Source organism: Pelophylax lessonae (genome assembly GCF_965119305.1).
Source record: "Pelophylax lessonae genome assembly, chromosome: 5".
In the NCBI taxonomy this organism is placed as follows: domain Eukaryota; kingdom Metazoa; phylum Chordata; class Amphibia; order Anura; family Ranidae; genus Pelophylax; species Pelophylax lessonae.
Window position 1 is genome coordinate 23,552,053 of NC_138772.1, and position 25,790 is coordinate 23,577,842.

Here is a 25,790-nt window from a genome sequence, read left to right on the forward strand (position 1 = left end):
ACCCTGCTGTGAACATGGTTCCATCTCCTCCTCCAGCTCCTCCTCCTCCTCATCCTCCTCATCCTCCAGAACTGTGCCCCTGCTGGACAATTGCGTCCCTGGCGTTTGCGTGTGCAGGAACCCACCCTCGGAGCCCCTTGCGAATGACTGCCCTGAAAGCCTTGGAAATGTTACCTCTTCATCCTCCTCCTCCTCCTCATCCTGTGCCACATCCTCTTCCATCATCGCCCGAATTGTTTTTTCAAGGAGGCATAGAAGTGGGATAGTTAAGCTGAGAACGGCGTCATTGCCACTGGCCATGTTGGTGGAGTACTCAAAACAGCGCAACAAGGCACACAGGTCTCGCATGGAGGCCCAGTTATTGGTGGTGAAGTGGTGCTGTTCCGCAGAGCGACTCACGCGTGCGTGCTGCAGCTGAAACTCCACTATGGCCTGCTGCTGCTCGCACAGTCTTTCCAGCATGTGCAAGGTGGAGTTCCACCTTGTGGGCACGTCACATATGAGGCGGTGAGCGGGAAGGCCGAAGTTACGCTGCAGCGCTGCCAGGCGAGCAGCAGCAGGGTGAGAACGCCGAAAGTGCGCACAAACGGCCCGCACTTTCTGCAGCAGCTCTGACATATCGGGGTAGTTTTTAAGGAACCTCTGCACCACCAAATTCAGCACATGCGCCAGGCAAGGGATGTGCGTCAAACCGGCTAGGCCCAGAGCTGCTATGAGATTTCGCCCGTTATCGCACACCACCAGGCCGGGCTTGAGGCTCGCTGGCAGCAACCACTCATTTGTCTGCTGTTCCATGCTCCTCCACAACTCCTGCGCGGTGTGTGGTTTGTCCCCCAAACAGGCAAGTTGTAAAACTGCCTGCTGTCGTTTACCCCTGGCCGTGCTGAAGTTGGTGGTGAAGGTGTTACGCTGTCCGGATGAGGAGGCGGTAGAGGATGAGGAAGCGGAGTAGGAGGAGTTAGGAACAGGAGGCAAACTGAAGCGCCCTGCAATCCTCGGTGGTGGAAGGACATGCGCCAAATTGCTATCCGCCTCAGGCCCATCCGCCACTGCATTTACCCAGTGTGCCGTTAGGGAGATATAACGCCCCTGACCGTGCTTACTGGTCCACGTATCCGTAGTTAGGTGGACCTTGGCACAGATGGCGTTGCGCAGTGCACACCTGATTTTTTCCCCCACTTGGTTGTGCAGGGAAGGGATGGCTTGCCTGGAAAAGTAGTGGCGGCTGGGCACGACGTACTGTGGGACAGCCACCGACATAAGGTTTTTAAAACTGTGCGTCTCCACCAGACGGAATGACAGCATTTCAAAGGCCAATAATTTTGAAATGCTGGCATTCAGGGCCAGGGATCGCGGGTGGGTAGGGGGGTACTTCCTCTTCCTCTCAAGTGTTTGGGAGATGGAAAGCTGAACGCTTCCACGGGACATTGTGGAGATGGTTGTTGGTGACCCAGGTGGTGGTGTTGCTGACAGATCGTCTGTTTGCGGGGTGGCAGGTGCCGGTATCACTACAGATGTGGCTGGAGCGGCCGAGACTGCAGCAGAAGAGGAAGCAGGATGAGCCAGAGACGTTTCTTGGTTTTGAAGGTGTGTACTCCACTGCAGCTCGTGCTTTGCACTTAGATGCCTGATCATGCAGGTTGTGCTCAGGTTGAGAAGGTTCATGCCTCGCTTCAAGCTCTGATTGCACAGGGTGCAAACCACTCGTGTCCTGTCATCAGCACATTTTCTAAAGAACTTCCACGCTAGAGAACTCCTTTGAGCTGACTTTGGTGCGCTCGTTCCCTTGCTGCGTTGGGCAGTAGCGGGCGTAGTGTCTAGGGCACGGCCGCTCCGCTTCTGCACCCTGCTCCCTCTTCTGCTGTGCTGGTGGCTCTGTGCGACCACCGCCTCTTCCTCCAAACTACTCAGTTCACCTGCATGACGTTCATTCCATGTGGGGTCGAGGACCTCATCGTCCTCCACATCATCTTCCACCCAGTCTTCACCCCTGCCCTCCTTGTCGGTCTCCACAATGCTGAACGCCGCAGCAGTTGGCACCTGCGTTTCGTCATCATCGGAGACGTGCTGCGATGATCCTTGCATGTACTCATCTTGAGGAATAAGTGGTTGGGCATCGCTGCACTCAATCTCTTCCACTTCTGGGGCAGGGCTAGGTGGATGGCCCTGGGAAACCCTGCTGACAGAGTCCTCAAAAAGAATAAGAGACTGCTGTATGGCTTGGGGCTCAGACTGCTGGCCTGATTTGCAAGGGGGTGAGGTGAAAGACGGTTGGACATTGGCTGCAGGTGCCAACTCTGACCTTTCTGCAGTAGACTGGGTGGGAGACAATGTGAAGGAACTGGAGGCACTGTCAGCAGCAAACCAATCTACTATCGCCTCAACTTGTTCTGGCCTCATCACTTCTAGGGGCGTTTGATGCCCTACCAAATACTGATGCAGGTTCTGTCGCCTACTCACACTTGAGGAAGGTGTTTCACTTGTGCGTGTAGCTGGCACAGATCGACCATGTCCTCTCCTTGCAACAGGAGCTCTACCAGCAGCACCACGACCCAGGCCACGGCCCTTATTTGACGGTCTCCTCATATTTCTGTAATTTAAGATCTTGCCCTAGAAAGGTTTTTATTGAATAGCGGAATAGAAAATATGATCCAAAAAAAGTGTATGTATATCACACGTACACAACCACACTAGGCCCCAATTACTATTGTTTGTACCCCTAAAAGGCTAGATGAGGAGTAGGGGGAGTATGGAACAGGCAGCACCCTCAAACCTTCAGAAGTATGAGATGAACCCCAACAACTTGGAAAGGTGGATCTCTCTCACACGTACCGACACAGACTATCCCGCAATTCAATTGATCCTCAAAGGTTTTTATTGAATAGCGGAATAGGAAATATGATCAAAAAAAGTGTATGTATCTCGCACGTACACAACCACACTAGGCCCCAATTACTATTGTTTGTACCCCTAAAAGGCTAGATGAGGAGTAGGGGGGGTATGGAACAGGCAGCACCCTCAAACCTTCAGAAGTATGAGATGAACCCCAACAACTTGGAAAGGTGGATCTCTCTCACACGTACCGACACAGACTATCCCGCAATTCAATTGATCCTCAAAGGTTTTTATTGAATAGCGGAATAGGAAATATGATCAAAAAAAGTGTATGTATCTCGCACGTACACAACCACACTAGGCCCCAATTACTATTGTTTGTACCCCTAAAAGGCTAGATGAGGAGTAGGGGGAGTATGGAACAGGCAGCACCCTCAAACCTTCAGAAGTATGAGATGAACCCCAACAACTTGGAAAGGTGGATCTCTCTCACACGTACCGACACAGACTATCCCGCAATTCAATTGATCCTCAAAGGTTTTTATTGAATAGCGGAATAGGAAATATGATCAAAAAAAGTGTATGTATCTCGCACGTACACAACCACACTAGGCCCCAATTACTATTGTTTGTACCCCTAAAAGGCTAGATGAGGAGTAGGGGGGTATGGAACAGGCAGCACCCTCAAACCTTCAGAAGTATGAGATGAACCCCAACAACTTGGAAAGGTGGATCTCTCTCACACGTACCGACACAGACTATCCCGCAATTCAATTGATCCTCAAAGGTTTTTATTGAATAGCGGAATAGGAAATATGATCAAAAAAAGTGTATGTATCTCGCACGTACACAACCACACTAGGCCCCAATTACTATTGTTTGTACCCCTAAAAGGCTAGGAGTAGGGGGAGTATGGAACAGGCAGCACCCTCAAACCTTCAGAAGTATGAGATGAACCCCAACAACTTGGAAAGGTGGATCTCTCTCACACGTACCAACACAGACTATCCCCCAATTTAACTGATCCCCAGAGGTTTTTGATTAAATAGCGGAATAGAAAATATGATCCCAAAAAAGTGTATGTATATCACACGTACACAACCACACTAGGCCCCAATTACTATTGTTTGTACCCCTAAAAGGCTAGGAGTAGGGGGGAGTATGGAACAGGCAGCACCCTCAAACCTTCAGAAGTATGAGATGAACCCCAACAACTTGGAAAGGTGGATCTCTCTCACACGTACCAACACAGACTATCCCCCAATTTAACTGATCCCCAAAGGTTTTTGATTAAATAGCGGAATAGAAAATATGATCCCAAAAAAGTGTATGTATATCACACGTACACAACCACACTAGGCCCCAATTACTATTGTTTGTACCCCTAAAAGGCTAGGAGTAGGGGGGAGTATGGAACAGGCAGCACCCTCAAACCTTCAGAAGTATGAGATGAACCCCAACAACTTGGAAAGGTGGATCTCTCTCACACGTACCAACACAGACTATCCCCCAATTTAACTGATCCCCAGAGGTTTTTGATTAAATAGCGGAATAGAAAATATGATCCCAAAAAAGTGTATGTATATCACACGTACACAACCACACTAGGCCCCAATTACTATTGTTTGTACCCCTAAAAGGCTAGGAGTAGGGGGAGTATGGAACAGGCAGCACCCTCAAACCTTCAGAAGTATGAGATGAACCCCAACAACTTGGAAAGGTGGATCTCTCTCACACGTACCAACACAGACTATCCCCCAATTTAACTGATCCCCAGAGGTTTTTGATTAAATAGCGGAATAGAAAATATGATCCCAAAAAAGTGTATGTATATCACACGTACACAACCACACTAGGCCCCAATTACTATTGTTTGTACCCCTAAAAGGCTAGGAGTAGGGGGAGTATGGAACAGGCAGCACCCTCAAACCTTCAGAAGTATGAGATGAACCCCAACAACTTGGAAAGGTGGATCTCTCTCACACGTACCAACACAGACTATCCCCCAATTTAACTGATCCCCAAAGGTTTTTGATTAAATAGCGGAATAGAAAATATGATCCCAAAAAAGTGTATGTATATCACACGTACACAACCACACTAGGCCCCAATTACTATTGTTTGTACCCCTAAAAGGCTAGGAGTAGGGGGAGTATGGAACAGGCAGCACCCTCAAACCTTCAGAAGTATGAGATGAACCCCAACAACTTGGAAAGGTGGATCTCTCTCACACGTACCAACACAGACTATCCCCCAATTTAACTGATCCCCAGAGGTTTTTGATTAAATAGCGGAATAGAAAATATGATCCCAAAAAAGTGTATGTATATCACACGTACACAACCACACTAGGCCCCAATTACTATTGTTTGTACCCCTAAAAGGCTAGGAGTAGGGGGAGTATGGAACAGGCAGCACCCTCAAACCTTCAGAAGTATGAGATGAACCCCAACAACTTGGAAAGGTGGATCTCTCTCACACGTACCAACACAGACTATCCCCCAATTTAACTGATCCCCAGAGGTTTTTGATTAAATAGCGGAATAGAAAATATGATCCCAAAAAAGTGTATGTATATCACACGTACACAACCACACTAGGCCCCAATTACTATTGTTTGTACCCCTAAAAGGCTAGGAGTAGGGGGAGTATGGAACAGGCAGCACCCTCAAACCTTCAGAAGTATGAGATGAACCCCAACAACTTGGAAAGGTGGATCTCTCTCACACGTACCAACACAGACTATCCCCCAATTTAACTGATCCCCAAAGGTTTTTGATTAAATAGCGGAATAGAAAATATGATCCCAAAAAAGTGTATGTATATCACACGTACACAACCACACTAGGCCCCAATTACTATTGTTTGTACCCCTAAAAGGCTAGGAGTAGGGGGGAGTATGGAACAGGCAGCACCCTCAAACCTTCAGAAGTATGAGATGAACCCCAACAACTTGGAAAGGTGGATCTCTCTCACACGTACCAACACAGACTATCCCCCAATTTAACTGATCCCCAGAGGTTTTTGATTAAATAGCGGAATAGAAAATATGATCCCAAAAAAGTGTATGTATATCACACGTACACAACCACACTAGGCCCCAATTACTATTGTTTGTACCCCTAAAAGGCTAGGAGTAGGGGGAGTATGGAACAGGCAGCACCCTCAAACCTTCAGAAGTATGAGATGAACCCCAACAACTTGGAAAGGTGGATCTCTCTCACACGTACCAACACAGACTATCCCCCAATTTAACTGATCCCCAGAGGTTTTTGATTAAATAGCGGAATAGAAAATATGATCCCAAAAAAGTGTATGTATATCACACGTACACAACCACACTAGGCCCCAATTACTATTGTTTGTACCCCTAAAAGGCTAGGAGTAGGGGGAGTATGGAACAGGCAGCACCCTCAAACCTTCAGAAGTATGAGATGAACCCCAACAACTTGGAAAGGTGGATCTCTCTCACACGTACCAACACAGACTATCCCCCAATTTAACTGATCCCCAAAGGTTTTTGATTAAATAGCGGAATAGAAAATATGATCCCAAAAAAGTGTATGTATATCACACGTACACAACCACACTAGGCCCCAATTACTATTGTTTGTACCCCTAAAAGGCTAGGAGTAGGGGGAGTATGGAACAGGCAGCACCCTCAAACCTTCAGAAGTATGAGATGAACCCCAACAACTTGGAAAGGTGGATCTCTCTCACACGTACCAACACAGACTATCCCCCAATTTAACTGATCCCCAAAGGTTTTTGATTAAATAGCGGAATAGAAAATATGATCCCAAAAAAGTGTATGTATATCACACGTACACAACCACACTAGGCCCCAATTACTATTGTTTGTACCCCTAAAAGGCTAGGAGTAGGGGGAGTATGGAACAGGCAGCACCCTCAAACCTTCAGAAGTATGAGATGAACCCCAACAACTTGGAAAGGTGGATCTCTCTCACACGTACCAACACAGACTATCCCCCAATTTAACTGATCCCCAGAGGTTTTTGATTAAATAGCGGAATAGAAAATATGATCCCAAAAAAGTGTATGTATATCACACGTACACAACCACACTAGGCCCCAATTACTATTGTTTGTACCCCTAAAAGGCTAGGAGTAGGGGGAGTATGGAACAGGCAGCACCCTCAAACCTTCAGAAGTATGAGATGAACCCCAACAACTTGGAAAGGTGGATCTCTCTCACACGTACCAACACAGACTATCCCCCAATTTAACTGATCCCCAGAGGTTTTTGATTAAATAGCGGAATAGAAAATATGATCCCAAAAAAGTGTATGTATATCACACGTACACAACCACACTAGGCCCCAATTACTATTGTTTGTACCCCTAAAAGGCTAGGAGTAGGGGGAGTATGGAACAGGCAGCACCCTCAAACCTTCAGAAGTATGAGATGAACCCCAACAACTTGGAAAGGTGGATCTCTCTCACACGTACCAACACAGACTATCCCCCAATTTAACTGATCCCCAGAGGTTTTTGATTAAATAGCGGAATAGAAAATATGATCCCAAAAAAGTGTATGTATATCACACGTACACAACCACACTAGGCCCCAATTACTATTGTTTGTACCCCTAAAAGGCTAGGAGTAGGGGGAGTATGGAACAGGCAGCACCCTCAAACCTTCAGAAGTATGAGATGAACCCCAACAACTTGGAAAGGTGGATCTCTCTCACACGTACCAACACAGACTATCCCCCAATTTAACTGATCCCCAAAGGTTTTTGATTAAATAGCGGAATAGAAAATATGATCCCAAAAAAGTGTATGTATATCACACGTACACAACCACACTAGGCCACAATTACTATTGTTTGTACCCCTAAAAGGCTAGATGAGGAGTAGGGGGAGTATGGAACAGGCAGCACCCTCAAACCTTCAGTATGAGATTGTGTTCACTGTACCCCACAAAGATTGAGTTCACTGCACCCCACAATGATTGTGTTCACTGCACCCCACAAAGATTGTGTTCACTGCACCTCACAAAGATTGTGTTCACTGTACCCCCCAAAGATTGTGTTCACTGCACCCCACAAAGATTCTGTTCACTGTACCCCACAAAGATTGTGTTCACTGCACCCCAAAAAGATTGTGTTTACTGCACCCCAAAAAGGATGTTGTTCACTGCACCCCAAAAAGGATGTTGTTCACTCCACCCCAAAAAGATTGTGTTCACTGCACCCCACAAAGATTGTGTTCACTGCACCCCAAAAAGATTGTGTTCACTGCACCCCAAAAATGATTTTGTTCACTGCACCCCAAAAAGGATTTTGTTCACTGCACCCCAAAAAGGATGTTGTTCACTCCACCCCAAAAAGATTGTGTTCACTGCACCCCAAAAAGATTGTGTTCACTGCACCCCACAAAGGATTTTGTTCACTGCACCCCAAAAAGATTGTGTTCACTGCACCCCAAAAAGGATGTTGTTCACTGCACCCCAAAAAGGATTTTGTTCACTGCACCCCAAAAAGATTGTGTTCACTGCACCCCACAAAGGATTTTGTTCACTGCACCCCACAAAGATTGTGTTCACTGCACACCAAAAAGGATTGTGTTCACTGCACCCCAAAAAGATTTTGTTCACTGCACCCCAAAAAGATTGTGTTCACTGCAGCCCAAAAAGATTGTGTTCACTGCAGCCCAAAAAGATTGTGTTCACTGCAGCCCAAAAAGATTGTGTTCACTGCAGCCCAAAAAGATTGTGTTCACTGCAGCCCAAAAAGATTGTGTTCACTGCAGCTCACACACAGAAAAATGGATGTGGATCACTGACACCTGCCTATCTCCAATCCCACACCACACAGCAATATCGATTGTAGTTTGTAGAACACAGTTTCCCTAAAATTCAGCAGACTCTGTCCCTAACAGGATTGAGAAGAGATCGTAGATCAGGATTGAGTGCAGATTCACCCCACCCCCCACACAGCAATATCGATTGTAGTTTGTAGAACACAGTTTCCCTAAAATTCAGCAGACTCTGTCCCTAACAGGATTGAGAAGAGATCGTAGATCAGGATTGAGTGCAGATTCACCCCACCCCCCACACAGCAATATCGATTGTAGTTTGTAGAACACAGTTTCCCTAAAATTCAGCAGACTCTGTCCCTAACAGGATTGAGAAGAGATCGTAGATCAGGATTGAGTGCAGATTCACCCCACCCCCCACACAGCAATATCGATTGTAGTTTGTAGAAGACACTGACCCTATATAATTCAGCAGACTCTATCCCTAAAATGCCTACAACTCGCCCTGCCTAAACACTCCGACCTGTCCCTCAATTCTATCCGGACACAAATGGTTTTTTCCTGCCTATCTTTCCCTAATCAGCAGCCAGCACGTTGATGTGTGCTCTGTCCCTGAATCTAAGCAGCATAATGACGCCGCTGCGGCTGCCTCGAACTTATAAAGACTTGGTCACATGCTTCAGACGGCCAATCACAGCTACTGAGACATTTGCAGGCATGGCTGGGATGGCTTAAGGCACACCAGTTAAACGATTGTTGATTGGCTGTTGAAAGCCCGCCATGAAAAGAGCGCCAAAGCATGCAAAACCCGGAAATAAAACGACCGAACACGGATTTTTACCCGAACATACAGTAAAGTGTCCGTGTCCGTGTTCGGGTACAAAAAATCCAATTATTCGGTACGAACACGAATAATACAGTCCGTGTTCGCTCAACACTAGAATTGACACATGTATGTGCCTTTTTTTTTTTGTTTTTTTGCAGCCACAGTGTAGCACCAGAGGCCAGAAAAATTAGGCATGTACACATGCATGAAAAAGCAGGTATTGTTGCAGCCGCTGCTGTAGCAGCGGCCTGAAAAATGGAGGTTTTCAAGGCAGAAAGTGCACTAAAACATTGCGGCTTGAACCGTAGTTGGTGGCGGAGACGTCACGTAAGTCATCCGGCATGCAGAGAATGATTAAATACAGCAGCAAGGCATCTCAGTCATCACCAGGCCTTTTTTAGTCAAATGCATCCCCCACTGTCAGTCCCTTCGGGATCCATGCCTCATTCATCTTAATAAACGTGAGGTAATCAAGACTTTTTTGACCTAGGCGACTTCTCTTCTCAGTGACAATACCTCCTGCTGCGCTGAAGGTCCTTTCTTACAGCACACTTGAAGCGGGGCAGGCCAGAAGTTCAATGGCAAATTGGGATAGCTCAGGCCACAGGTCAAGCCTGCACACCCAGTAGTCAAGGGGTTCATCGCTCCTCAGAGTGTCGATATCTGCAGTTAAGGCAAGGTAGTCTGCTACCTGTCGGTCGAGTCGTTCTCTGAGGGTGGACCCCGAAGGGCTGTGGCGATGCGTAGGACTAAAAAAGCTCCGCATGTCCTCCATCAACAAGACGTCTGTAAAGCATCCTGTCCTTGCTGGCGTGGTTGTGGTGGTAGGAGGAGGATTACTTTCACCTCTTTCCCTGTTGGATTCCCGTTGTGCTGTGACATCACCCTTATATGCTGTGTAAAGCATACTTTTCAACTTATTTTGTAGCTGCTGCATCCTTTGCGACTGCCGGTAATTGGGTAACATATCAGAGACTTTCTGCTTATACCGGGGGTCTAGTAGCGTGGCCACCCAGTACAGGTTGTTCTCCTTCAGCCTTTTTATACGAGGGTCCCTCAACAGGCATGACAGCATGAAAGACCCCATTTGCACAAGGTTGGATGCCGAGCTACTCATGTCCAATTCCTCATCCTCACTGATGTCATTGAAGGTGTGTTCTTCCCCCCAGCCACGTACAACACCATGGGTACCAGATAGGTGACAACGAGCACCCTGGGATGCCTGCTGTGGTTGGTTTTCCTCCTACTCAAAGCCACATTCCTCCTCTGACTCCTCTTCCTCACACTACTCTTCCAGTGTTGCCGCAGGTCCAGCAAGCGATGGTAAGGCTGTTTCTGGTGGTGGTGATGGTGACCACAACTCTTCCTCTTCCTCTTCACGCTCATCTACGGCCTGATCCAGCACTCTTCGCAGGGCACGCTCCAGGAAAAAAACATATGGGATGATGTCGCTGATGGTGCCTTCGGTGCGACTCACTAGGTTTGTCACCTCCTCAAAAGGACGCATGAGCCTACAGGCATTGCGCATGAGCGTCCAGTAGCGTGGCAAAAAAATACCCAGCTCCGCAGAGGCTGTCCTAGCACCCCGGTCATACAAATACTCGTTGACCGCTTTTTCTTGTTGGAGCAGGCGGTCGAACATTAGCAGTGTTGAATTCCAACGTGTCGGGCTGTCGCAAATCAAGCGCCTCACTGGCATGTTGTTTCGCCGCTGAATATCTGCAAAGTGCGCCATGGCCGTGTAGGAACGCCTGAAATGGCCACACACCTTCCTGGCCTGCTTGAGGACGTCCTGTAAGCCTGGGTACTTCTGCACAAAACGTTGCACAATCAGATTCAACACATGTGCCATGCATGGCACATGTGTCAACTTGCCCAAATTCAATGCCGCCAACAAATTGTTCCCGTTGTCACACACCACTTTGCCGATCTCCAGTTGGTGCGGGGTCAGCCACTGATCTACCTGTGCGTTCAGGGCGGACAGTAGTGCTGGTCCGGTGTGACTCTCTGCTTTCAGGCAAGTCAACCCCAAGACAGCGTGACACTGTTGTATCCGGCATGTGGAATAGCCCCTGGGGAGCTGGGGGGGTGCAGTTGGTGTGGAGCAAGATGCAACAGCAGAAGAGGACTCAGCCGAGGAGGTTAGCAAAGAGGATGGAGTAGGAGGAGTAGAGGAGGTGGCAGCAGGCCTGCCTGCAAGTCGTGGCGGTGTCACCAACTCCTCTGCAGCAGAGCCACGCATTCCATGCTTGGCAGCCACCAGCAGGTTTGCCCAATGCGCAGTGTAAGTGATATACCTGCCCTGACCGTGCTTTGCAGACCAGCTATCAGTGGTCAGATGAACCCTTGCCCCAACACTGTGTGCCAGACGTGACATGATGTCCTTTTCCACAATAGAGTACAGGTTGGGGATTGCCTTTTGTGAAAAATAATTTCGGCCGGGTACCTTCCACTGCGGTGTCCCAATAGCGACAAATTTTTTGAAGGCCTCAGACTCCACCAGCTTGTATGGTAAAAGCTGGCGGGCTAAGAGTTCCGACAAGCCAGCTGTCAGATGCCGGGCAAGGGGGTGACTCTGTGAGATTGGCTTCTTACGCTCAAACATTTCCTTGACAGACACCTGACTGTGGGCAGGTGAGCAGGAACTGCTGAAGGTGAGAGGCGGAGGGGCGGGTTGTTGATAGGGGGCATGGAGGACAGCAGTGGTTGACGTGGCTGAAGATGCTGGACCAGGAGGAGGATGGTGGCTTTCAGTTTGTGTTCTGCTTTTACTCATGTGTTGATCCCATAGGCGTTTGTGATGTGAGATCATGTGCCTTCGCAAAGCAGTTGTACCTAGGTGGGTGTTGGACTTCCCACGACTCAGTTTATTTTGGCACAGGTTACAAATGGCATCGCTGATATCAGAGGCAGACACACAAAAAAAATTCCACACTGCTGAGCTTTGCAAGGACGGCATTCTGGTGGTGGCAACAGCTTGCATTGATTGGCGTGCTGTCTGGCTGACTTGGCAAGCTGCTGTGCCACCTTATATATCAGTGGTGGGTGGGCAGTGCACAGTACACTCTCTGTGGACCTGACAGCAGTCACTGGCACCCAGGCAACTGCAATTATAAACAAAATATATATTTTTTTACTTTGAAAGCTGCTGTGCCACCTTATATATCAGTGGTGGGTGTGGGCAGTGGCACAGTACACTCTCTGTGGACCTGACAGTCACTGGCACCCAGGCAACTGCAATTATAAACAGAATATATATGTTTTTACTTGGCAAGCTGCTGTGCCACCTTATATATCAGTGGTGAGTGGGCAGTGGCACAGTACACTCTCTGTGGACCTGACAGCAGTCACTGGCACCCAGGCAACTGCAATTATAAACAAAATATATATTTTTTTACTTTGCAAGCTGCTGTGCCACCTTATATATCAGTGGTGGGTGGGCAGTGGCACAGTCCACTCTCTGTGGACCTGACAGTCACTGGCACCCAGGCAACTGCAATTATAAACAGAATATATATTTTTTTACATGGCAAGCTGCTGTGCCACCTTATATATCAGTGGTGGGTGGGCACACAGTGGCACTGCAGTGGGCACAGTACACTCTGTGGACCTGACAGTCACTGGCAGCCCAGGCAACTGCAATAATAAAAAATACTTTTTTTTTTCAATTTGCAACAAGATGCTGTGCCACCGTATATATATCAGTGGTGGGCAGTGCACTGCAGTGGGTACAGTGCACTCTGTGGACCTGACACAGCACTCACTGCAATTATGACAGAGGAAAAAAAAAATATTTTTTAAAATGCAAGGTACTGTGCCTGTGCCAACCGAAATGAGTGTGGTGTGCACACAGTACAGTCTGTGGTAGGTCTGTGGCCTCTCACACACAGCGGGCAGGCAACTGCAGTGTACAATAGATTATATATATATATATATATATATATATATATATATATATATATATATATATATATATATAAAGAAAAAACTATATTACCTTACCAGCCCAGGGCTTTTGGGGACACTAGATATATATATATATATATATATATATATATATATATATATATATATATATATATATATATATATATATATATAAAATCCTCAATTACCAGCCCTTAAAAGGGCTTTTGGGGACACTAGATATATATATATATATATATATATATATATATATATATATATATATATATAAATATAAAGAAATTACACAAATACCAGCCCTTAGAAGGGCTTTTTGGGGTGCTGTCCTTACAGCAGTAGTGGACCAAGAACACTGCAAGACCAGGAACACTGACTAACTGTCCCTAGCTTAACAGCAGCAGCAGCAGCTCTCCCTGCTCTCACTAACACACACTGCTTCAGAATGATCTAAGATGGATGCTGCCCTTGCTTATTTATAGGAGGTGGGAGGGTGTGGGAGGGAGGTATGCTGATTGGCTGGAAATGTGCCTGCTGACTGTAAAGTTCAGGGTCAAAGTTTGCCTCAATGATGTATTATGGGGGGCGGACCGAACATCGCATATGTTCGCCCGCAGCGGCGAACGCGAACATGCTAAGTTAGCCGGGAACTGTCCGCCGGCGAACAGTTCGGTACACCTCTATTCACATATACCATGGCATGCGCGAGCATTATATCATTTAGTGACAACTTTGTGTAAAAAAAGGCTCTATGGTCAGATAATGGAACCACCAGCTGCACTCTACCCGGTGGGACAGGAGAGCCCGAGAAAAATTGTGGAGTGCGGCAGAGGGGGGGGGGGGGGTAGTCCCATCCCACTGCTTGTAAAAGCAGTCTAGTGGCTAATTATCCACTAGGATCACTTTTACATGTAAGCCTACCGCTGGCTGTAAAAAACGATACCAAGATGATGCCTAAATCTACAGGCATTATCCTGGTATAACCACTCAAAGTCCAGCAACGTACCAGTACATTGCTGGTCCTTGTTCGGCATATATTGTAGGTTTGTGGGCTGAATGGAAAAAAAGAGAACCTCATAGATTCCTTCATCCACATTGATCGATGTGGATGAAGAAATCTCCGCCAGAAAATGTGTTGTATACCCATCATTAGACCGCCCAACATCCACCCACTTCTCTAATGATGGGCATACATGATGAAAGCCATGTACAAACAAAACAATGATTTTCACATTCTAGCAATAATGCATAATGCAAGATGTAGAGGTTGCTATCTGGGAATTCTTCTATTTTTTTCCAGCTTCTGGGGAAACCTAAATGGCCTATAGGCATGATAATAAAATTATTGAACTTTTTGGACCCCTTTAGTAAACCTCCAAGTGAACAAAAGTAATTTCTGTATCATTGTGTTGGTCCTTGTTTGTTATCCACAGGTGCGGTAGTGTCACCGATGTTACTGATCCCACAACAATTTTCTGCTGTCATGGGATGGAAGGTCAATACGTCAGCGTGGTGATCCCGGGGCGTACTGAATACCTGCACATGTGTGAGGTGGAGGTCTATGGTGAACCTATATAGCTCAGAAGAAGCCTTCCTGCTAGTTTCTAGTAAACCTCAGAGGACCATGACAGGAGTCCTAAAGTTCATCATCAAATTTTATGTCCATCTTGAAGACACGTCCTTTCCTATCCAGCTAGAGGAGGACACTTTCTGCTCTACAACCTTGTAATCCTGTTTTAAGAAACTCTTCACAAACATCTGAAGAATCAAGAATCTGATTTTCAAATAATGTGTATTACACGTAGGGGACGGTTTATAAATGTTTTCACCAAAGTGTCACCCAGCTTTCACCCAGGATTCACACATTTTTCCAGTAGAATCCAATTAGAAAAATGTGTGAATCTTGGGTAAAGGTTGTGTGATTCTTGTTGAAAAGCATTTAGTTAAAGTCCTCTAGATTTGGATAGAGTGTAGAAAGTTGGAACCACTTCTGTCTGTGTCCTTATTGGGGAAATTTGCCTTATACTGTATATTTTTCCTGGTGACTATAAGCAGAAAGAGATAAGAAACCTCAAATGTAAGATGTCATCAAAACAGAAATAGAGGGGATTCTTTAAACTTGTTCTGGTAATAGAGGGGATTCTTTAAACTTGTTCTGGTAATAGAGGGGATTCTTTAAACTTGTTCTGGTAATGATTGTCTAAGACCCTGATGTCCAAACTGGGGGCCACATTTGGCCTTTAGGGCATTATTTTGTGGCCCTCAGGACACCATCAGACAGTAGACTGTGTTTTCTTACCTGGGTGCTTACTCAAGCCAATAAAGTTTCTTTCACACTTTCTTTTTTTTCAGTGTCATCCATCCTATTATTTTTTATGTATTTTTTCTTTCAGGTCTATTGTATTTGATCTCAAGAGAAATATTTGATTAAGTCAATGTTAAGGGGTCTGTTATTAAAGTCGAGCAAATCCTTTTTCAAAATGTCCCTGTCCTCTCTTCCTATCTTTCCCTGCCTTACCTGTATAAAAAAGATGTGTGTACTTACTGTACCTATTTTTAATTTGCTTCGATCCCGCCACATGATCCCGCAGCTCCTACTCTCCTGTATCAGTGAGTGACTGCTGCAGGGAAGAGGAAGAAGTGCTGACAACATCTGTGCTATGAAAGCCTATGGTTAATGTCACTACTTTTCGAATTCCTAGCCACTGTCAAACTGGAGCTGCAGGATCACGTGACCGGACTGAAGTGTAAAAAAAAAATAGGTACAAACCTATTTTTATACAGGTTAGGCAAGATAGATGGGGTAAGGGGACATTTTTAGGAATAGTTAAACGTAGGCTTTTCTTCCACTTTTACCTGTTGCCGACCGCCCCATGTACATTTACAGTGGTAACACAAATACCTGTACATGATTCTGCACTTCTGAGTCTGGGATGCACACGCGCGCCACCACCGACCCGCTCCTGCTGTAATTGGACACAGCAGGAGCCAATCAGCGGGTCCGGCGGACTCAATGTCATATCAGGAAGATGAGCAGAATGGTGATCTGTGACAAGGGAAGGCTGTGATCTTGTGTTCCTACAAAGCAGGAACACAGATCTCTGCCTTCCCACAGTAAATGCACCTTCCCCATACAGTTAGCAAGCACACATTTAACCCTTTGATCGCCCCTGTTATTCCCCTCTCTGCCAGTGTCATTAGTTCAGTGACAGTGCATATTTTTAGCACTGATCACTATAATAATGTCACTGGTTCCCAAAAAGTATCACGGGGGAGTAACTCACTAAGCTGAAAGAATTGCATTGCTCCAGTTCTATTTTTTCTCATCGCGTTAAATTAACATAACACCCCGGCGAATTTGTGATCGTTAAATTCAATAGTGAATTCCGATTAGAGCGGCATTATTGGCTTTTACAATTAGGAGTTTCATTTTAAACTTACAGTCATGAATTGCACTCAGCACTGTGGTGTAGTGGTATTTGCACATACACACTCACTGATACGCTATGGGTTCTAGTCTGGCCATCATTGTATTGGGTGTGTGTTTTTTTATGTTTACAGATTGTTAAATGGTGGTAAAATTAGTGATAAGTACATGCAGCTGAGATGATTGGACATGCCTGTGAAGTGGTGGCGTTCAAGTGTTCGCCAAGTGACAGCATTCACAGCTGATTGAAAAAATGTCAGTATGTGATCTTACTGAGGATTTAAAGCCATGGTTGCAGGGTGCATAGTTCGGACTGCTAACCACTACACTATTGAGCAAGCTGTTATGAGTGCCTCTTAACACACTGCACAGTAAAACGTTTTCAATACTGTCTGATTTTTGCAAATGCATAGATTGATGGTATTCTGCTCACCTGAATGATGTGGTGATGGTGGTGGTGTTTATTACAGCTTCACCTTTTTAACTATATCCTGCAGTTTCAAACTAAAGTAGGTGATGGTATCTTTGGGACTTGAACCCATGGTGAGAGAGATCATAGGTAGGAGAGCTAACCATTAAACTATTGTGTTCAGCACAATCATACTTGGCATATCCGTTACTTCTATGATTCCTGAATGAACATACTGTACATCAAGAGAATATATACTCTTCTCCAATATGGCATTGTTGCTTAATTTACAAACATTATGAGATGGGGCTTGTTTTGTAGCTAATTCTATTCTTAGCATTGATGTTAGAGTTTAATTTTCCTTATTTATATATATTGTAAGGGGTTGGCTCAGTAGTGGGTGACCCCTTTGGTGGGTTAATTACACAGAGAGACAGCCGAGGAGTGGTTGAAAACAACGGTCTATGGTTTATTCTTCCAATTAGCTGGAAACAAGTGCAAGCATCCAAACAGCATAAATCAAACAAACATAAAATAAACCCTGGCCACTTGGGGCGTCTACCTTCACAACACAGGAACCTACCTATGGTGTCTGTCCCAACCTACTGCTGGGCAGACACTGCTGGTCATACAGCAGAAGACCAATAGTCTATTTGTTTTCTTTTCACACAGAAAAAGTCAACACCACCTCACCTTCAGAAGTCTCTCAGCTCACTGCTCTCCTTAACGCACACAGCCTCAGGATGCAGCAATCAGTTGTCATCCTCTGGATAACTTATAGAGGCCTTAATTGCCTCATTCTGAATAGCTGAAGCTTTTTCAACGTCCTAAACCTTTCTGGCTACCTCTCGCAGCCGACACCTAATAGTAATTGGTGAATTGTCTAAACAAGGCAGAAATGTATCTCCCGTCTGTGACAACACCGACAGATTTTCCTGACTTCCTGTCACAATATATATATATATATATATATATATATATATATATATATATATATATATATATATATATATATATATATATATATATATATATTATATATAAATAAATACAAACTTTCTCATCTTATATTTGAAGAGAATGAAGCGTTCTATTGAAATATTTTCAATTTGGTGTCATGGGACTCCTTTCTATTCCCCAGATAGCTGTACTCAGCATAGTGGCTTATTGCTTTGCAAATTACCCAACAGCACCCAGGTAATGAGTTTGAATCACAACCATGCCATCACTTGGATGAATTTTCAATAAGATCCTTTTTTTTTTTTTTTTTTTTTTGGGGGGGGGGGCGCAAAGCCTAGCCAACTATGCATTGCAAAGATGACATAAGACCAGTTTCTAGCGTATGGGCATGGTCAGACTTATTGTGAGCTGCATTCTTTAAGACATTACAATGTCTTCTAAACCTTCTAAACCAGGGGTATGCAAACTGTGGCCCTCCAGTTGTTTCAAAACTACAACTCCCATCATGCCTCTGCCTCTGGGTGTCATGCTTGTGGCTGTCAGTGTCTTGCTATGCATCATGGGACTTGTAGGTCTGCAACAGCTGGAGGGCCACAGTTCCCTGTTCTAAACCTTCTAAACCCTTCTAAACACCCCTAATATCTCCACCTCTTCCCCTACACAGCAGGACCCTCCACCAGCTTCCTCACAACACATGTTCCAAACCCACTTATCCAAGCCCTCCTTCCAAACCACACTTGCCCAGGACCCATCTCACCATTCCGCCCCAGAAAAACACACAAACTATTAACTTTATTAACAAAAATATTTTATTTTAAAATAATAAAAACATAGAAAAATAACACACTGAAAAACGTAATTATCAAAAAAAAATTGAAAATATGGGGCTGGGTAGCAGCAGGATCAACCCCAAGTTCCCTCTCCAACTCCTTGATCCTCCCATTGGCCCACCTCAGCACCTCGATTAAAAAGGTATGGTGGCGTCAGGGATCCCTGGGGAAAAAAGAGACAAGATCATTACCTGGAGGTGAAATGCTGAAACAACGGATTGACAAAACCAATACATTGCTCACACATGATAGATTGCTGGTCTACATGGTTACACTCAAATGCTTAATCCCAAAAAAAATGTTTGGCTAGGTGTAAGTTCCTTGCACAACAAGTTGACATTGGGAATGCTGTCCAATTCGATCCACACAGGATAAGAGTTTCCTATTGATCTCATGGTTTGATTAATCAGATGTGGTCGAAGGGAGTAGGCCCAGCTCCTAGGAAGCTGTTCCACAAAACCAATGTAAAAGGCTTGCTATGTAAACCTCAATAGGTTAAGAGAAACAAACATTTGTAACAATGGTATGTTTTGTGTTCAATTGCTACCCAGGATACATGTGCACATGTCTCTTCCTATCCAAAACTAAATGTAGATTGAGTTCTCTCTACCTCTCGCTATCTATATATTTAACCACTTAAGCCCTGGAAGATTTTACCCCCTTCCTGACCAGGGCCTATTTTGCGATTCGGCACTGCGTGACTTTAACGGACAATTGCGCGGTCTGTACCTAAACAAATTTGACGTCCTTTTTTTCCCCACAAATAGGGCTTTCTTTTGGTGGTATTTGATCACCTGTGCGATTTTTTGATCAAGCGCTATAAACAAAAAAAGAGCGTCAATTTTGCAAAAATAACAATATTTTTCACATTTTTTTATATGAAATTCCCCCCCCCCCCCAAAAAATGTAAAAATCAAAATATTTTAACATTTTCCCCCAATTTGTTTTATGCTACATATGTTTGGTAAAAAAAAATCGCAAAAAGCGTATTTTGATTGGTTTGCGCGTTTACTAACAAAGGGAAAGATTTTTGTAATTTTTGTTGTTTTTTTTAACGCGTAATGGCGGCGATCTGCGATTTTTTTTTGCGGTACTGCGACATTGCGGCGGACAGATCGGACCCTTAACTGACATTTTTGACACTTTTGGGGTTACCAGTGACATTTCTACAGTAATCAGTGCTATGCATATGCACTGTTACTGTAAAATTACACTGGCAGTAAAGGGGTTAACTTTTTTGAGAGGGAGGGGTGGTGTGTGTCCCTAGGGGCGTGCTTCTAACTGTGATTGGCTGTGGCTTGAGGTGTAGGAACAGTGATCAACAGTCCTACATAGTAGAACCGTATAATCACTATTTCTACACAGGGGAGAATGACCCTCACGCGCGGGGGGGGTCCGTGACCGCGCGCTCGCGCGCCTCCGGCGGCACGCGCTCGCTCCCCAGAGCCTCACAGGCTAGAGACGTATATATACATCACTTTGCCTGTGAGGGCCTGACCGCCGCAGTATATGTACTTGCGGCGGTCGGCAAGTGGTTAAAGAGACACATTGTAGAGACTCAGCACTCGGTTTCTGGAGGTGGGTCAGTGGAGGGGGTTGCTCCTGCTGCTGACCAGCCCCAAGTATTTCCTGAGAAACTGTGAAGAGAGAGAGAAAAAAGCTTAGCAATGACATTCCCAAAACAAAATGGAGGTTAGGCAGTCATGGAAAACATCAAACCCCTACTCCTCTCATCTTTATCCCCACCATATCCACCCTCTCCCTCTTTTGGGTCCTTTCACACGGGGCTGTAAGAATATTTAATAATAAATATCTTGCGCTCGTACTTCATTATGTCAGAAATTTATACTGCTCTGAATATAACAGTGTCTATTCAGGGTTAATAAGCAAAGATCTATGAGAAAGGAGAATCTTCACCCATTGCCACAAATCAATGTCGTGAATTCTTTTTAATTGATTAATTTCTTTTTAAAAGCATATACCAATCTTAGTGAGTACAGTCTACAGTATGGAATATATATAAAAATATTTATTCTCAAGACATGTAATCACAATATATGATCAAACAAGAAGTGACACAAAAAGATAACTCTTACATAAAATACTAACTTCAAACAATCAATGCAATGTGATGTTTAGCTCAATAATGAAAGTGAAACTGAAACAAAGTGAAAGTAAAACGAAAGCAAGATTACCATTTCTTCCCAGGTATAGCATGAACCATAGGTGTTCTATATAAACAGACCATAATTGTCTGCGAATCACATGGCCGGAAGTCATTCCACTGCAGATGGAGTGAGAATAAGCCATGCAAAACGGAAAACTTAAAACTGCAAATAATGCACTAAATCTGATATTAATAAAAATGTATAAAAACAAAAATCAGCTTTTTAGAGAAAAATCTACTATGGTTTATACGGCTGGGATTGTAATCATATTACCCTTAAATATGCAATATAAAACACATAAGGAAGGAAATAAACAATTGTTGAATAAAATCAAGTAACATAGCAAGGCATATTTACCACACTTAAGATGGCGGCTAGCTTCAAATGGTCGTTACCAGAGTCTTAAGATGGATGCCAGTGAGGGAGGAGTTTTGTTTGGCATCCCTCAAAGTTTCAGATGAATGATGTGGATCAAGATGGAGTATGTCTGGATGAGTATATAGATAGACGTAGTAGTGTGTATGTTGTATGTGTAATGTCTGTTGTCAGTAGTGTAATGTGTTCTAATCTCTCATCTGGGTTGTTATTTTATACAGTAAGAACAAAGGGCTATAAAAATTACCATAAGTTAAACCCAGAGGGATGAAACATTATCCCCATTGGTCGGGATATTCTATACCTAAACTGGTGAGATCATAGACACACCTCTTCTGATAATTAACCCAATGTATGATAATACAATTAAAGGATGATTCCTCTATATTGAAGATTAATCATAAAACACAACATAAAACTTTGTCCATACTCTCTCAGTACATACATAAATGTCCATCTGTATCTCCATCATTCACCTTGGCAAGAAATGCCATTTCAATAATTATATTTTTAATACAATATAATATTTATATATGGGACATATCTCAACTATCCCAAAACTGCATTTGGTATTTCGTCTATAGAAGGCAGTATCGTACCATTCATTAAATTTTATAGTTATAAAATAATTACCACTATTCTTATCAGATGATTTTTGACCTCTTAGCTAGTGAAGATCCATTAATTATTTGACCATGCCACATGTTGTCAGACATCTCGTCTGGTTTGTAAGAATTTATGATACCTCTGAACACTTAGACACAAACTTCTCTGAAATGAGGTAATTAGTGACGAGATACATATGTTCTTACACTTAATAATAATTCTAAGTAAGATTACTACTGTAAGAATATAAACCCAAAATGTGATATAACATTCCTAAATATATATGTATATGCCTTACATAATATAATGACATAATTATGGCTAATATCTTCACACATATAATAATGTATCTTTAACATTTATATTTTAAATGTCTGATGAAGAACACTGAGCCATTTTCTATTGTTATATACAGATAAGATTACAAGCTAGACTAGTATGGTGTCTCGCTAATTGTCCGTTATCTGATGAGATGTCAATGTATTACCTTATTTACGATTACATAGATACAAAGACCTCTGTTCAAATTCTATTCTGTCTTGTAAGCTTGTAAGAGACATTTTGTTTAACAAGTACATATATGAACTTTCTTTCACCCTGAACAAAATGGACGCTGCACCATTCAGAATCTTATATGCATAATATGAAATATACATGGCTTTTAAAATCATTTTTATTCTATTAGTTAATTACCTATTATTTAATCCCCAATAATCCCGACAGGGCGGATCGTATTTTGATCCGCTTTGGCACTTTTTTTTTATTTTTTTCACGGACACGGATGACACTTGTGTCATCTGGTCCATATGATCGTTTATCATCCCATCCGTAATGTCAATGGGATTGCGGATGTCAGCGGATGACACCGCTGACCTCCATTTTTGCGTCCGTTCCGTTTTTTTAAACGGAAGAAAAATAGAGTTCTCTTCCGTTCCAAAAAACGGAACTGATAGGAAAGGACGCAAATCAGATGTCAGCAGATGGTCATCCGCTGACATCTGCAATCCCATTGACATGCATTATGTCTGTTTTTCATCCGCAAAAAAATGGGATGAAAAACGGACATACGGATGTTCACCCATTAAACCCCCCGTTCTCTTTTACACCTTTCTCTCTCTCCCATCCCCTTCTCTCCCACCTATGTCTCTCTGTCTCTCTCCTTACCCCCTTCACCCACCCCTGAAAAGGGTGCTTTTTGAACCTTTTCAGTGCTGAAGCTTATTTCTACACTGCAACCTTCTTGCTTCAGGGAGAAGCATGTAGCCTTAAAGATATGTACCCCATGCTTCTGTGCTGAAGGTTGTTCTCTGAAAAGGTATGGCTGAGGCACCAAAAACATGAAAATGTTTTGACCATCTCCTTTTTTGATGCTTCTAAAAAACAATCAGGTTAGACTTACCCGCTGCCACCTGTTCAGTGATTTTGCACAGAGCAGCCCTGATTCTCCTCTTCACAGATCCCTCTCCACCTCTCTGGGCACCTCCCTCCTGTTGAGTGCTCCCACAGCAGGCAGCTTGCTATGGAGGCACCTGAGCTGAAGCCAAGCTCCCTGTGTCTATTCAGACACTGAGCTGTGCCCCGGCCCTGCCCCCTCTCTCTCCTGATTGTCTCAATGATTTGGACTGACAGCAGCAGGAGGCAATATTGCCATTCTGCCATCTCAGCCAAGGTGGAGGGAGAGTCTGGACCAGCCGAGTGTCTCCTGAAACATTGCTGGAGTGAGATGGGCTTAGGTAAGTATAAGGGGGCTGATGTACACAACAGGCTTTAATCCTAATGCATATAATGCATTAAGAGAAAAAAGCTGCAGCCTTTACAACCACTTTAAGTATGCTCTGCCCCATACTCATTTATACTTTCTACCCTAACCAATCTTGGACATTCTAGGAAAAGCACAGATTACTTACCTTCAACAACTTTACCATGTGCCTGCTTAGACGTGGCTGGCCTCTGGTCGTCCGAACTTTGAATAAAAAACATCAAAAAATGTGAAATCAAATTTGTTGGATTCCAGGGGTTAAGCATTTAGAAACTTAAGAAAAACACACACAATGTTGAAGACAAGCCACCCCCATTTTGAATGTTGTAAACACCAGGACAAGATGAGGTTGACATGGGCAAAAAGAAAATAGAGTTACAAAAATTGCCATGTACACTTTAGGGAAAACAACCAAAAATTAAACGAGGGTGGCCTCAGGAAAACGACTAAAGACTAGGCCTCAGGAAACTGACTAAAATGTCCAGTAATGCAACCCACTACCACCTCCACCACCACCTCCAATAGGGAAAGTTAACCACTACCCTCTCCACACTGACTGTGTTGCCGAAAAAAAAAACTTGCAATTAGTGGTCATTGTTAGAAGATCCTAAAAAAATCGAGGGTGGCCAGCCTTACATTGGCCCTGATGGGATATTCTCTATCCTTGACCTTCACAATCCTCCATGTCAAACTCCACTTTAACCTTCCTGTCACATCTAGCTAAAATACACTGGATCTTCCACAAACTTACACTTGCACATATACACATCTCCCTAGCAGACACATTACATGTGAGAATCCCATTGAATGTACTTACAGTGTGCCTGAGGGGAGCCGGCCTCCTTCTCGGCTCCATGGGCTTCCTCCTCCTCCCAATGGTGACCATGTGGCAGATTCTAGAAACACCAAGAAAAAATACAATCATTTAATAACAGCAATTTTGAAAAGAGACACAGAAAGTAGGCCAACCCATTGAAGGTAGTAGTTACAGTGGGCTGGAGAGGCAGCCTCCCCTCTTCCCCTGTCCTCCCCAACATATTAGATGTCTGCTGCTACATAAACAAAAACCAAGAAAGACATAAACATTGCAGCCCTTCATCCCGGTTCACACTACCGCGACTTGTTAGGCGACTGGTCAGCCTGACAAGTCGCGGTCCATTCTGTACTACGGGAACCGGTCTAATAGGAGCGACTCAAGCCGCTCTGACTTAGAAAATAGTTCCTGTACTGCTTCGGGACAACATCAGAGCGACTTGCATTGACTTCCGTAATGTGAAGTCCGTGCAAGTCGCGCCGAAGTCGCGCGCGCGGTGCATGCGACATCACAGGTCGCCCCCGAAGTCGTGCCGCGGTAGTGTGAACCGGCACTTCCAGTTAAAACAGTGACCCAGAGAAGACACAAACACATGGAGGGTACTTACATTTACCTTCAGGGCAGGTGTCCTCCTCACCCCTCTCTTCAGCTGTCTCCTCTCTCTCCTCCTCCACCTCCTCCACTGCCCCCTCCCTGCCTCCTCCATCTCCTCATCGCCCTCCTCCTCCTCACCCATCGCTGAAGCTACATAATCCAAAAAAGAGAAAAAAAATACACCAAAAAATACAGTCCTCCAAGTTAGAACGAAGACACAGAGCACATTCACAGTCAAATTACCTACAGTGGGCCTGAGGGGGGATGAGCCTCCTGCTGCTCCTCCTCATCGTTGCTGGTCTCTACAGAAAAGAACAGCACAAGTTACACACAATTTTAGGACACAAATATCCAGCTACTTCTCCACATGTTAGCATTATACTCAATGCCCATACAATTTTTAAGACAAGGAAGTTAGGAATGCATTAACCGCTTGCCAAACGCCGCACGACTATCTTCTGCGGCGGTCAGCCCCTCACAAG

The 25,790-nt window shown here is 44.4% G+C and overlaps 2 protein-coding genes across 2 annotated transcripts in view; both read left to right on the forward strand.

The window, feature by feature from the left end:
- LOC309555549 (fucolectin-6-like) overlaps positions 1 to 14,944 on the forward strand; it is a gene marked incomplete at both ends in the record, with an annotated part of 58,080 nt that extends 43,136 nt beyond the window's left edge. Inside the window, one exon of the mRNA XM_082257614.1 lies at positions 14,800 to 14,944. Within this exon, the coding sequence (XP_082113740.1) occupies positions 14,800 to 14,944 (145 nt within the window). The remainder of the gene's footprint in view (positions 1 to 14,799) is intronic.
- The window catches only part of LOC309556415 (fucolectin-like), a gene marked incomplete at both ends in the record, with an annotated part of 1,212,026 nt that overhangs the window by 876,809 nt on the left and 309,427 nt on the right, over positions 1 to 25,790 (forward strand). The gene's annotated exons all lie outside the window — the stretch shown is intronic.